The sequence below is a fragment of the Argentina anserina genome, chromosome 5 (assembly GCF_933775445.1).
Source record: "Argentina anserina chromosome 5, drPotAnse1.1, whole genome shotgun sequence".
NCBI lineage: Eukaryota > Viridiplantae > Streptophyta > Magnoliopsida > Rosales > Rosaceae > Argentina > Argentina anserina.
The window spans coordinates 9,756,285-9,771,465 of record NC_065876.1 but is presented as its reverse complement, the minus strand read 5'-3'; the positions used below and the strand labels follow the sequence as shown (position 1 = coordinate 9,771,465).

Here is a 15,181-nt window from a genome sequence, read left to right as displayed (position 1 = left end):
CATGTCTAGAATAACAATTCTGATGCTTAAACCAAGACAGTAATATGTATCTCTATTGAACATTTCCATACAGAAGAGGCTCTTGAAATTGAATCAAGTAGGACACATTAATATCTAAACAAAGACTAAGCAAGTTAATAATTACACTTCATAATGACAACAATTGAAAGCAAAAAAATTCAACTATGTTACCGAACAAAAACTTGACCTCTATGAACCCTAGACCTGACCCTCTGCAACACACCTTCAATCGCAATGTCGAAAGCATCTTTCTTAGTTCTTAATCCCATAGAACTCCCATGCTTTCTATACATGATCCTTGGTATCAGCCCCAACACCTTCTCCCTCATTTTCCTAACCTTAGCTCTTGGTATATTCCTAAGCACGTCCAGAATCCTTGTGTCTCCGAACACCACATCCTCCTTCGGTATATACACCGAAAACTCGGGGTACTGATCCGCCGGCATGTGCCACCCGTACTGTGTTCTCGCGGACATATCCTCGAAGAGCACGGGGATACACCCCGCGAGAATGCTGTCGAAAATAGACCTTCTCGTCGGGGTGTCCCCAGGTGGCTGCAGACAGAAACTCGCCTGCAGCATTGGCTTCATGAACCTAATAGGATCATGCTCACAAATCCCATTAGAGCAATCCACAACGTCACACAGCTTCAGATACCCGCCGGCCCCGCCGTACAAGCCGTTCCCGTGGACATTGTGTGTCACATTGCTCGTGCTATTCTCGCACTCGCTCCTAATACTCCGCCTAATATTGGGGCTACCCGACCCCACGCCTCCGCCGCCGGCAAACATCATCAAGCAAGTGCGCTTTGACCTTCTTGTCCTCTGTATCCAGCTCTGGAGCAACGACAAATTCGGCGGATGAAACGACGTCGGATAAGGCACGGCCTGCTCCTGCCACGGCCAGGCGCGTGCCTCCACCGTCAGGGCCGTGACGTTGAAAAACTGCGGCAGCTCTAATAGCGACGTCCCCCAAGTCGGCGGGTCGGAATCCAACGGCTGGGAGAAGTCCCAGGCGGGACGGGCCATGACCATAAAATGATCATGACCCGAGTGCCGGCCCCACACCTCCGGCGAATCCTCCTCCCGCAAAAAGCGGTACAACTCTAGCCCCTGATCGGCGCTGGAGTTGACTTCGGGGCCGTAGAGGTACTTCATTGCGTCAATTCCCGAATAGTACGGGAGATACACGGCGTCAGCCTGGGCGGGATCTGACGTCAGGCAGGGATACTCGAGCATCCGACGGTGGAAAATGAGCTCCATCATGAGGGAGTCGGTGCGGTACCAGCTCTGGGAGAGGTTGTGGGTCTTGTGGCCGAGGCCGTGGTTGGGTAGGAAGGGGCAGAAGTCGCCGAAAATGGGGTAGGCGGAGCAGTTGGAGAGGAGATCGAGATTGAAAGTGGAGGGGAGGCGTCGGATGTGGATCCAACGGTCGGCGCAGTCGGTTGGGTTTGTTTCGGCTTCATCTATTAGGGGATCGGAAGTAACCAAAGCGAAGAAGAAGAGGAGGAGGAATGGGAGAAGTGAAGAAAAGTTGCAGGCCATGGTGGAGAGAGGAATGAGAAATGGAGAAGTGAGAGATTTGGAGTTTTGGGTAGTTTTGGATTTACGGTGGAGTGTGGCTCTCCTCCATGGCGGTGAGTGTCAAGCGTGGAAAATTGGGTTTTTTACGAAATTAACTTCGTCTCAGTTCCGCCGTTAATGGAAGCGGAGGAGTTGCTTTAATGGTGTTTTTGTTTTAAAAAAACTTTTTAACTGTCTTTTTTGTTGGCTGGGACTCCTGGGAGATTTCTTTTAACTGCGCTTGACCCGTCAATGTCGGTGGTCAATTTACCTTTTTTTGGCGCCTCCTCCTTTTCTTTTTCATCATGAAGTTGTTTTGATGGGCAAGAATGAGTCTTCGTCTGGTCATTTGGGAAAATGTAAGGAGAAATTCATGGGGTGGGTTGAGAAACTGAAGGGTGGATAAGACTTAGACTAGGACGTTTTAGTCATCTCTCAGTTTATCGTTGTCGGATAAGGCGGTTGTGTTATGTGACATGTTTGGTTAACTAATAAAATCTTAATGAAGAATATTAATAATAATGGTTCAAAATGGTTCGACTTGTGAAGATAGGCGAATTCGTTAATGATAATTTTCATTTATGAAATTTTGTTGGATGAAGTAGATGTCATTTTTTTTTACGAAAAATATATATATATATATATATAACCAAAAAAAATTACAATAGATGAACACTCGGTGGTGGAATTAAATTCCCCACATTCCGTCCGAGTAACAAAACTAGTCACAGGACTATCGCAAAAGCAATAGACATGAGCCAAGAAGGCTTAATTCCGAACCAATAAAAAACCTGATTCTAAAAGTAGTTGATAACATACTCGCCGCTAATCACAAGAAGAGAATTGCTCTAATCATCACATACCAAAATCTCCGACATATTTGCATAAACAAACTCCCTATTACATTGACACAAAAAAAAACCAACTTTTAAATAATCTTTGGAAATGACATGCACCATAAACATGTGCACTCAACGACACGATTATACCATACCAAACGAAAGCCGGAACCCACGCTCAATGAGCAGGGACGAGAAAAACCACTTAAAAACTAGAAAACAAAAAAAAAGTAAACAGACTTGGGTTAAAAGACCCAAGCCCACCTAAACAACCTAATTGACCCAACCCAGGCACAATGACCCAGGTCCACCTCCCTTGAATATGCAGAGAAATAACAAGCTGTGAATAACCAAATCTCCGCTGTCTTTCGATCACGGGATCGTCGATCTTCGATGCAAGCCACCACTAGAGAAGCTCTGACCATGTTTGCGACATAGTAGCAGCGCCCTACTCGTTCAAATCTAGCCCAGTACCGAGGCATCAAAAACCAACCCGGACAAAACCAAAGAATTTATCGTCGCCGTCGTCACTTCCCCTTCTTTGATCTCCACACAGACCCCGCTCCAACTTCCAACACAATCATGCCCATCGCTTCATACGTTAGTAAAAGACAATTGTACCCCTCCCTAGATTTTATTTGGGCCGCTAGTCCTTAGTTTTGCTTCTCTTCTTGGGCCCTAATGTTTTTACAGAAGAATATTAATTAAAGCTCCATCGCCCCTTTAAAATCCTTCCCTTTCCCTCCAGCTCTGAACCTTTCTTTCTCCCCCAAAACAAAACACACCAAGAAGAAAGAAAGCAGCAAGAATCTGCAAGATGCTGAAAGCCGTGGGACTCTTCGGCGGCCGCGCCAAGAAAGGCCCGCCGCTCTTCAAAGACTACTACACCGAATGGTTCACCACCCTCAAGACCTCCCTCCTCCCCTCCCTCCACCAATCCCTCTCCGACACGTCACACCTCCCCCACCTCTCCCTCCACGTCGACGCCCTCCACCGCCACTTCCAGTCCTACTACGACTCCCTCGACGCCGCCGCCCACCACGACGTCGCCCAGATCCTCATCCCCGACTGGCGCAACCCTCTCGAGAAGCCCTTCCTCTGGCTCGCCGACCTCCACCCCTACCTCTTCACCAACCTCCTCCGGCACCCTCGTCGTCCAGCTCACCGACCACCGCCCCTGACACGTCGCCACCGCGTGGCGCAGCCCTTCCAACTCCCTCGCGCAGAAGGTCGACCAGGTCGAGTGCGGCCTCCGCCTCATGGTGCCGGCGCTGGCGGCGCGTGCGAGGGAGGCTCAGGCTGCGTTCGTGGAGCGCGTGGCGAGGAACTGGGAACCGTACGATGGCGGGAAGAAGGAGGCGGCTAGGGCGGTGGTGGCGGAGGCGGTGGAGGAGATGGTGGGCGTTGTGGTGGATGCGAATCGGCTGCGGCGGAGTGTTCTTGCTGAGATTCTTGGGGCCATTAGTGTTTACCAGGCCGGGTTGTTTCTTGAAGGCCTGGCCCAATTTCTTGTTGGGTTCAGAAACCCGGAGTTGCTGGCTCAGTTTGATCAGTGCAAGACTCCTCTCAGTAAACAATGCCGCTTGGCAATTTGATTCAAGGGTCAGTCTTTTCACTATTTTACTTTCCAAAGATCTCTGCTTTTTTGGGTCAGTTTGATTTTGCTCTGGGTTTGTTCTGATTGTGCTGTTTCTGTGTGAACTTTGATGCAGGGAATTTGATGACCTTGTTGGTTCTTAATCTGGTAGAGAAGGCTTAAAGGTTGCAGTTTCTTTGAGGGGAGTGGACACATTCTCTCTGTCAATTGTGAGTAGTGAAGTTTCGTTTTTTCGATTTGGTAATTTGCTGTTGTGTAGATACTCATATGACCAAGATGTGAAAGACTGAATCTTTGTGAATGTGAATTGATTTGGTGCTGTAGTGAGTGGTCTTTGTAATCAAGTAGTTTTGATCATTGAGATAGTATTGTCTGGAGATGAAGGCAGATAGTAAGATGTGTGTACTGTAGAAGCTATTGCAAACTTATGTGGTGTGTGGATTGTTTGATGCCAGAAATTATTTTGATAGTAGCTTTAGTCCAACATTTTGCCATACTTTTATCAGGTGGATTATGGGATTAGTAGATATTGTGTTATAGCTTGCATTGTGGTTCAGTTGTGCATTCCAAATCATTATATTGGACAGAAGTACCCAACTAATTAAACTTCTAGCTTAGGTAACAGAGGAAATTTGCGAAATTATTAGAGTGGTTAGATCCTTTGATGAGGCCAGAAAAGTATGATCACAGGAAATAGCACAGTAAAAAGCAGAGATGTATGAGTCCTGTTCTTGTTAGGAAACAATTTCCTCAATATCTTAAATGGAAGTAAAAGCTCACAGCTTCATATGGTTATCTGCTAGAAAATGTTTCCTGGAGAATAGTTGGGGTTTATGTTATTGTGTCTTTTATGTGGCTGTATTATGCAATGCTGCTCTTGGATAAGAACATGGATTGTAACTGGATACCAGTCATTTTCTACAATCTGGTAGAGAGACTGAATCGAGCAGAGAATGGGCTTTTGCATATCAGTATGGGGGGGCTTTTACCTTCAGGGCTTCTGCTTATAAGTCGATCACAGTATTCGTTTATTGACGTGTTCATCAATTGTCGCTTGGGAATGTCTCTAACATCTGTAACTCACACATATAGCTTCATCATGGGCTATCTTAAAGCTTTCAAATCATGTCGAGGGAGATGTGAATGTGTGGCTTTGCAAAATGAAAACCCAAATGAGTCACTGCTAAAACAAATCCCAAACATAATCATGTCGAAGCTGGTCTTCTTAGGCTTCTTCTCAAGCCCATCTCAAGGATTCCTTTGGGCAGAACGTTAATTTCATTTAGTTTATCAATTTATGGTCCATTTCTATGTTTGACTACCTGTTTCACGTTTTCTGATTCCTATTGTTGGGGATACTGATATATGACCTGAACAATAACAGAAAGTAGATTACAGCAGGTATGTTCATGCATTGAACAGAAGCAAAGCATCCGGAAATTGCTTTAATATGAAGTTACTAACTCACTACCTCTGTCCTCCTTAGCTCCCTACTACAAGCAGTTAGTAAAGGATATAGACATCCGGATTTAGTACTTGATTTCCAATTAGGCACCAGATTTGAGCTCCCTTTTCAGCATGTGAAAATACGATAATGACGAGCCTCACTATTAATTAAGTCATTCTCATTTGTGAGCTAGGATGCCAAATAAGTGCTAATGTTTAGCAACTAGATGGATCATATAGGAAGGTTTAAGGTTAACCCATATATCTGCAAGTTGCTGCAAACCCAAATGGCATAACTAACCTATTAGTCATCAGTTTACTTATAAATTTGGAAGATCGTTGACCGATGTTGATCTCAACTGCCTCGTCTTCCATTAAACCATGTGGTCCTCTTAAAGACAAGAATACAACTAGCACCCTAAATTACTTAGTCTGCATATCATATTACTCGTTTGAAGATATCACCTGAAAAGCATGGAGACTAATATAGTCTAAAGCAGTTGCCTAGGAGATCGAGGGAGCAAATTTAGTCGTGTTAGTACTTATTAGAACAATTGTATCAGAAAGTACGCATCGATTTGAGAGTGACTATATGTATTCTATATATGATTATTTCTTGTTTAGATATTAGGGTTATCAACTGGAAACAGTAATATATATATATATATAGCTCCTATCCAGAGTGAAGTTTCATTCTGAAATTACAGAGTGAAGTTCCAATTTTGGTACACTTTTCGGTCAACTTTTTTCACCATAAGCGATTCAATATTTAGGTAGGCTATTCAAGATCATCTCTACACAATTTCATCTAATTCAGACATCGCTAAGGTATTGAATTTAGATTAAATCAATGAATGAATTAAAATTGTTTAACATGAACCGTTCGTGTAAATCTCAATTTTAAAAGCTCAAACCATTGTCAAATTAGATGAAACTTTGTAAAAATGATCTTGAATAATATACCTAAATATTAAATCGCTTATGGTGAAAATATTTGACTGAAAAGTGTGTCAAAATTGGAACTTCACTCTATAATTTCAGAATTTAACTTCATTCTGGATAGAGACTATATATATATATATATATATATATATATATATATATATATATATATATATATATATATATATATATATATATCAGTGTGGCAGAAGTACTGATGATCTACTGATAGCATGGATTATGGATATGTTTCCTCGGCTTCGCCCTATCTGATCCAATGTTGTCAGCAAATTGATATTTGAAATCATTTATGAACTGCAAATGTATGAAAAATCTGTGTAAGAAACTAAGAACTAATTAACGTGTGCAGCTATGGCTAGTTGTCCAAAGAAATCGGGGAATTCAAATATAAAATTGACTGAACTGCTATTCCATTAGTATATATAAGCAGCGTGAACTCCAACTCATTTTATGATATACAAAATCAAGTATACATGCATATTTATGTTGTTTCGATTCATTGAACTTTGATCTCTGCAGCAGAAGTGCAGAATCAGCTGGTCAACCAGGCTTTGAAGTCATTACTTTTATCGAAGACATAGGCCATGTGTCCTGCTTGATTGCAACTATTTGTAGTTTTAGCTCTGCAACTTAGATAGAGTAAACTATAACTCGGAAGTTTAATTTGTCTTCATAAAATGTTTGTTTAATAGTCAAGTTGCTAACTATCAAACAGTTACTGTTGCAATCTTCTGATCGATTCGAGTTGAAAGAAGCATTTGTTTCTTCTCCAGTTTTAATATGTTATCCTTTCCCATGTGTAGTTTCTTCATCTTATCCAGATGAGCTACTTGCCTATTTGTAGTTTTATCCATCTCTTATCTCTCAGTCTCTGTTCTTTATAATCTGTTTAACTTATGCTAGTTAGTACTGTTCTGCATTAGTCATATATAATCTTTATCTAGCAAGAAGTGGTACTTGTTAATTCTTGTTGGTACTTGTTAAATGTTAATGATGGAAACAATAATTAGAATATAATCAAATCATTGTTGCTAATCGTTCATATTGATAATTTTAGGAATGCATCCGACTGAAAAATGTACTAATGCAGTGGTTTCAGACTATTTAATTAGAGCTACAAAAACCTGGAAGCTAGGACGTCATTAATCGAAGAACATGATACTGTATATGATGCAGCGTCTGGTGGCCGACACCATAGTGCTCAAATAATTCAATTATGGAATATATGACAAGGGTCGAGTGTTAGAGTATTTCTATATAGATACAAGGTGTCAGTTTCCCAGTAGTTTTTTTTCTTCCCACTAGTCTCAATATGTACTGTTACCAGTCATTGCATTTCACAAGTTGGTACATAATTGAAAGTTTGAAACTAGGTTCTTAAATGGCTGGAAAATTGAGATGCAATTATCAAAAGCATGTTCAATCAGATTGTAACGATCCTAAAATTTCGAGCTTAAAAACTCAAAATATTAAAGTCGTACAACACTAAAACAATCTCAACGAATCGAAATCATTTTAAATGCACAGCGGATCATCACTGAGTTCTCAATACAGCTCAGAAAACCAATTGTTACAAACCAAATTTATAATTCAGCATTACATAAAATGGAAATGTAATAATCCTCACAATCTCTCACAAAACTCACCAATAAATCCTCACAAATTCTCACACACAATTCTGAAATGAAAACCACACCACAAGCAGGATAATGAATAACTTCGAGACTCCGAAGTCGTCTCTCAATCTCCAGTAGTCAACACCTACGGAATTATCCCCTACACCATCGAATTGGTGCACCGGGATTGTAAACACAAACCCGCTAAGCTTATAGCTCGTATGAGTAAAATGAAAATATAATTCGCATATCAATATATACGAAAAATCACAAATCAATAAATATAAATGTACTCATGAGTCAATGGACGACCCATCTGGTTGTCCCAAAAATATATAAAATGAAAGTGCTCATGAGAAATCGGGCAACCCTTCTGGTTATCCAAATACATTTATAATACGGGTACTAATGAACGCTGGTACACATCTGTTACCCCTCAGGTAGTACACCGCCGATATTGGGTAACCACCCGCTACCCAACATCCAAAACAATATGAGTACTCATGAGCCGATAACCACCCGTTACCTCACATGCAGTACTCCGGCAGACAGACTAGAGCTCTAACTGTATAGTAACTTTCGCCCGGCCAAAAGCTAGGTTCCGACTTGCCAAACGCGTACAATAATCTCACATCATATTGTACAAAAATCAAGTCCGAAGACAAATCAACATTTTAACAATCTCTATGTTAAAATCACGTACAATAATCACACCTCATATTGTACAAATCAAAACCACATGCTTGATATATAATCTCGTCATCAAAATGACATCATCATGATAAAATCATAACAGTATATTATATAGCAAACTATATATATTTGTACCTATTTACCATTTATACAATATATATATATAATCCGCTATATCCTATACATGTCATATTTCATAGACACGTCCGAAGACAAAACGTTTTAACCAACACCATGTTAATATTATGTACAATAATCACACCTCATATTGTACAAATTAAATCACATGCTCAATATATAATTCTCGTCATCGAAATGACCAATTCCAATGAATTCATAACAGTATATAATATAGCGAACTATATATATGTACTTATTACCATTTATACAATATATATATATATATAATCCATTATATCGTATACGTGTCATAATTCAATATTAAAAATCTTGAATCTCCGCAAGGGTAGATTCGTAAATATGTGAGATTTTACTCACCTTATCGACTCGAGCGTAATTCCATAATTTCCGAAGATAATTTCTTCCCTTGATTTATCGATCACCTTGAAAAGATAAGAAAAGAATTTAGAAACGTTTCGTAAACCTTTAAATGCCGAAACAGTAATAATCGGTTACTGTTCAGCAATCTTCGGTTTTACGAATTTTACTGTTCACTGAGACTATTCATTATGTACTATTCACGTATTTACTATTTATGTATTACTGTACAAATACACATCCAATACGTATTTCTGTACGAGCACATACTGTTTACGTATTTTTGTATGTATAAATACTATTCAAATGTACATATTGTCTCAGTAAATAATAATTACTGAATTACCCTTCCAAAATTACTTTTTACATTTACATTTACCATACGTAAATAAAATTTACTTTTACCGTACGTAAATTACTTTTACATTCACTGTATGTAAAAATAAAATTTTACAATTTACTGTGTCAGAGTTACTGTTCACGCGCCGCCGCACGTGGCGTACATGCGCCACTCACCGGCGACCGCGCATGGCGCTCAGGCGCCACTCACTGTGGCAGCGCGTGGGGTCCACAGTGAGTCCCACCAACCAAGGCGCGTATGACGCCACCGCCTAGCCACCTCAACGCCTCCACATGCGTCGCCTAAGGCGGCGGTGTTCATCAATCCTCCGATCCCGCAAAATCAACCCAAATCCAACAAATTTCAATCCCACAATCACACACAAGCATCAATCACTTCAATTCTTACCTAGATCATACGTTGGAGTTGTTGGAACTCGTCGGAGAGGGATGGATCGTCGGTGGAGCTCGACCCTTCAAGGGGGGCTTGCATCGGCTCGAGTTGCGTAGTGATAGCTCACATGCGGCGTCGGAGGGAGGAGAGGGGTGTGGATCGTGTGCTCGCATCGGTGGAGGGCTGCTCAAACGGTGGAGGGCTGGAACCCATCGTTGCTGGCTCGGTGAGGTTCGACGATACTTCGTGGCGACGCTGGAGCTCGTGCCATGCTCGGTGGGTCGTCGCGTCGAGCTGTTGAGCGCCTTGGAGCCGGCGGTGAGGAAGACCTCCCTCGGAAGAGGGAGATCGAAGGTGGAAGCCGAGAGAGAGAGGAGAGCTCGGGTGAGAGGGAGAGAGAACGAGAGAGAAGAGAGAGAAAGTGGAAAAGGGAGGCGGGGTGAAGGGTTTCCGAAAATGGAAACCCTAACCCTTTAATTTTTCCTTTTATACCCTTTTTCCAAATCGGAAATTAACTTCCGTCATTAATAACTTTTACGTACGATGTCCGATTCGAACGCGTGACGCGTCCACAAACTTGTATCGACGAGCTCTACAACTTTCGTGAAGGAAGTTGTCGCAACCGAGCGACGGAATAAAAGTCGATATATACGTTGCGGTAACGTTACGTTTTTCAAATTAAACGTTCCGAGAACGTTTCCGTTTCCGTTTCGTAAATTCGCAAGCAATCAAATTCATTTTAATTGAATTTCACAACTTTATAGAATTCAAATCAAACCAAATATTGTTTTGAAAAATAGGGTTATTACACAGATGCATGCATGCATTAAGCATGTTCTTGCAATAAGGTTAGCGCATTGCCGGCATTGGCAATTTATAATATAACAGCTTAGTAGAGCAGTGGTATTTGGTTCAAAATTCAATATGATTCAGAATTCTAAAATAGTGTTAGCTATATAGCTCTTGCATGATCTGCTAGTCGTTAAGTATTGAAAGGGGTTGCTTGCAAAGAATAGTGCAGTCACTTTGATACATAATTAGTACAAAACACAAACTGATTTCCGATAAGCTTATTAGGATAGGACAACAATAAGCAAGAAACGTGTTCATCATCGAGAATGTATATATATTGTTATTCCATAATAAGAACTTAACGTTTTAGAGTTGGATTTGTGTCCCAGACTCCCAGTGATTCAGGATTAGTATACATTGTTGAAACTATGTAGCTATCTTGAGCATGAAATTTTATGGCGTGTTATCCCACCCACAGACACACACAAACACATCAGGGAGGACGTAGTGACGTACGATGAAACGAGACCGATAGGGTATGAAACAGTAAGACTAGCTAGGACTTCACCAGCTGCTCCAGTGTAAACTAACCATTATTTTGACTTGACATTAACAAGGAGCCAAACGACGTAGTAATCTCAAAACCAAACTGGTTTCTGAAACTGAAAGCAACTGAGTGAAGACTAACTAAAAGCAAGTCTGTCCTGATATGAAGAATTAATCAAACTGGTTTGTCTTGTTCCGTTCCAGACTTCCAGTCAATAATAGGGGGAAGTCAATTACGTACTTTCACTACCAATTAACTAAATTTGCATGGGGTGTAGATTGTTGAATGCTGCTTAGTATCAGACAAATTTACTAGCTTCCTTGCATGAATGAAGTACCATTAACTAAATTTGCATGGGGTACATTTAGTTGAATTTTACATAGTATCAGACAAATTATTACTTCTTTAAATGAATGAAGTTCATCAATCGATCATATTTTGATATTATTTTCTGTTACGTGGTTGGAATATACAACTTAGAGTGCAAGAATTACCTAATGTGATCATTGATGATCAAAATCGAAACTTTTTTAAAACTAACAATAACCACCTAATTGACTAATGCTATAGTTAATTAGTTACACTGAATACATATTTCGAGCACTCAATTTATGGAGTTTATAGAAACTTTGGACACGACATGACTTATTGATCGACATGCACGTACTTCTTCTTCTTCTTCTTCTTCTTCTTCTTCTTCTTTGTGTGTGTGTGTCTCTATATATATATATATATCCTACAATCAAACATGATGTTGCTGATTCTAATCATCTCAAAAAAAAAATTAATATATGCTCGGCCGGCGCATCTGCTTCTAGAAATCTAGGGTTCCTTCAATTTGGGGCAACAAAATATGTGGGTGGCCAGAGTGAGATCGGGATATATACGCACACATCTATTCAAACGATCAAACGCCCTTATTGATATGACAATAACATAGAGCCTCTGGATCCTTTATAAGGCACTCGATCACCGGTCACTAACTTTGATTCATTCTTCCAATAGCAGTTCCAGATGGAACTTTGACCTCTTCCCCTTACCCAAACACCATATAATTAGATATAATAGCACATGATCAAGTCAACCTTAACTAGCCACTGATTCAATTAGGATTGGTTAATTATCCCTGGTACATTGTCGACTTAGACCGCCGTTCTCTTTGCGTATAAGCTTTATGCGCATTACATAATGCTATGGATCGAAGACTGAACATTTTTAAACCACTACTATTAGCAGTATAGTCAACAATTATATGTAGTTTTAGAGGTAATGGTATAAATAGATCCGCCCAAGTCAATTCCACGTACGTAATTGTTCGGGGTTTGTACTGACATACAAACATGATATTAAAGCTCACAATAAACTCAATTTGTTCATCAATGATTGGAAATATAAATAAGAATTCTATATTTCATTGACCAGATAGAATGGGGCTGAACTTTCTACGTACTCCTCCAATGTATATGCCCCTTAATCAACTGATCGAATACGTACCATGGTAACCATGCATTGTCGACTACACTCGTCTTCCCTAGCTAGATACACCCATGAACTGATTAATGAACATCACCTAGTTAGCATTGCTGCATGACAAGATCAAATGAAAGTGATTGAGAAAATCCATCGAATTGAAAACTATAATCCACTGCTTAAAGTCCATGCATGGCATCCACCGAATGTAAAAACAAAGTGCTAAAGCAACTTCATGATAGCAGATTTAATTAGCAGCCTCAACTTTCCTTCCACGTCCCAGTTCGCTGGAACTTGCGCGCAGGTCCATTGCTCCTTTCAAGACAGTCGTTGTTGGGTCGCCAAGTCAGGCACTCGTCAGCTCCGACTCAGCTCCCGGCCTACTGTGTCAATACCACGTCATGCATTCCTTTACATCATACCATTCATACGGATTGGTACATTGCTCTTGTTTTTGGACTGCCGGGCAGGTTTCCGGCCACGTCATCGGGCAACGACGATGACACCATTGATTGGTTAATGGGGGAGCAAACCCAGCAAAGCGTATCGGGGGGCCAAAGCCGAAGGTGGATTTGTCTTCGACAAAGACGACGAGGTTTTGCCTCGTGTATCCGAGGTGGTTCCAGTTGACTTTAGTGCCTCGTCCCTACCTTTACGAGCTGCTTTCATTTGAATCTTTCCATTATTTCACACACGTTTCCTTCCTCCCTTCTTTTTAACTTCGCTTTCATTTTTTCGACCAAAAAAAAAGAACTTCGCTTTCATTTGAATCTTTCCATTATTTCACACAAGTTTCCTTCCTTCCTTCTTTTAACTTCGCTTTCATTTTTTCGACCAAAAAAAAAAAGAACTTCGCTTTCATTTGAATCTCTCCATTAGTTTAACAATGGTGGAGCGTAAAAGGACGGACCGACGGATATGTAACTTAACCAAGTCACCCCGGTTGTAACCAAAAAAAAAAAACACTTAACCATGTCTACTGGATTGCTATACAGTGTGAGTTGTTTCATTAGTAAATAAACAATTACCGATAGGAGGAATACATAATTGAATTTTGGAAAATGTTTTAGCGTCATAATATAGCGTTAAATCCGGCGCCGCAATCTCAAGTGGCATGTCAAGTCACCTTGTCATGTCAGCAATTACAATAATCACAAAATGTCATTTTTGAATGAAAAAACAATCATATCCTTGTTAATCTAACGGCTCTAGATTATTATATAAAAAATTGTAGTTCTTTTTTATATCATTTATTTTTTCAAAATGCTTTCAAAATGTAATTAAAAATGATATATACAAAGTACGTTTGAAATATATAGATATATATATATATATACAGATTTTCTCAAATAAGGATTTCCATTTTTGAACCACTTTTCGGTCGGATTTCCTCATCTTCACCGTCTAGTATCTAGATAATATTGTGTAGATCATCTATGAAAATTTTCAGCCAATTTAGTGATCGTTAAGGTCCTCAAAATCGAAAAACAATTGGACGGATGGAATTTTATCAAACATGAACCGTTGATATTTTTAATAGAAAAACACAATTTTGAGGACCTTAGCGATCACCAAATTAGCTGAAATTTTGCTGAGATGATCTACACAATATTATCTAGATACTAGACGGTGGAGATGAAGAAATTTGATTTAAAAATTGGTGCAAAAATGAAAATCTGCACCAAAACAGTGGTGCGGACCTCATTAATATGTGTGGGTGCCTATATGATAATTGTATTAATTAATTATAGTCATTAATTAATTGTAAATGTAAATTAATTAAATAAGAAAGTCATGAATCTTGACATATTTGTCAATAGAAAGATTACCGACATAATTGTATTACATATGATATTAATTAAGATATGTATACTCTAGGAAAAATAACATTCATTACCTTACATATCCCTTAAATTAATTATACCCTAACAAAAGAATATTCTATTTCAGAAAAAAAAACCAAAAAAATCTTATCAAAAGTTTTCATCTAAATATAAATGTTGTAATTACCTTACATCGTGTGAAATATAAAAATAAATATATTTTGTGCATATATATATATATATCGCGCGTGCACACACATATTTCAAGCATATTTTCATAAATTTCAATTTTTTAAATTGTATTGTAGAAGCATTATTGTGATGAAAAAGAAGAAATGATAAAAATATATTTTTATAATAATTTAGAATCGTTTGATTAATAAGGATATGATTGTTTTTTCATTTAAAATAATATTTTTATATAAATTTAATTATTGATGTGGCAATATGACGTGACATGCCACCTTAGAATTGTGGTATCGGATTTGGTGTCATATTATGACGCTCTAGCACTCCTCTTGAATTTTACAAAATAAATGGTAATGTTCGTGGAAATGAAATAAAAGTATAATTAAACAAGT

General features: G+C 39.5%; 2 protein-coding genes across 2 annotated transcripts; one reads left to right on the top strand and one right to left on the bottom strand.

Moving 5' to 3' along the window:
* Positions 1 to 26: 26 nt before the first annotated feature.
* LOC126794053 (probable xyloglucan galactosyltransferase GT19) lies at positions 27 to 1,682 on the bottom strand. The gene has a single exon (XM_050520698.1). It carries the CDS (start codon positions 1,563 to 1,565, stop codon positions 189 to 191), a length of 1,377 nt encoding a protein of 458 aa, XP_050376655.1. The 5' UTR covers positions 1,566 to 1,682; the 3' UTR covers positions 27 to 188.
* A 1,523-nt stretch (positions 1,683 to 3,205) lies between these two features.
* On the top strand, positions 3,206 to 4,448 carry LOC126794061 (protein INAPERTURATE POLLEN1). Its single transcript, XM_050520706.1, is given in 3 exon segments — positions 3,206 to 3,565; positions 3,567 to 4,024; positions 4,135 to 4,448. Coding segments are annotated over 2 exon segments (777 nt in total). The 5' UTR covers positions 3,206 to 3,239; the 3' UTR covers positions 4,018 to 4,024; positions 4,135 to 4,448.
* Positions 4,449 to 15,181: the final 10,733 nt, after the last annotated feature.

Excerpts from the sequence above, each read along its gene's own strand:
- LOC126794053 (XM_050520698.1), bottom strand. The coding sequence starts at position 1,565 with ATGGCCTGCAACTTTTCTTCACTTCTCCCATTCCTCCTCCTCTTCTTC.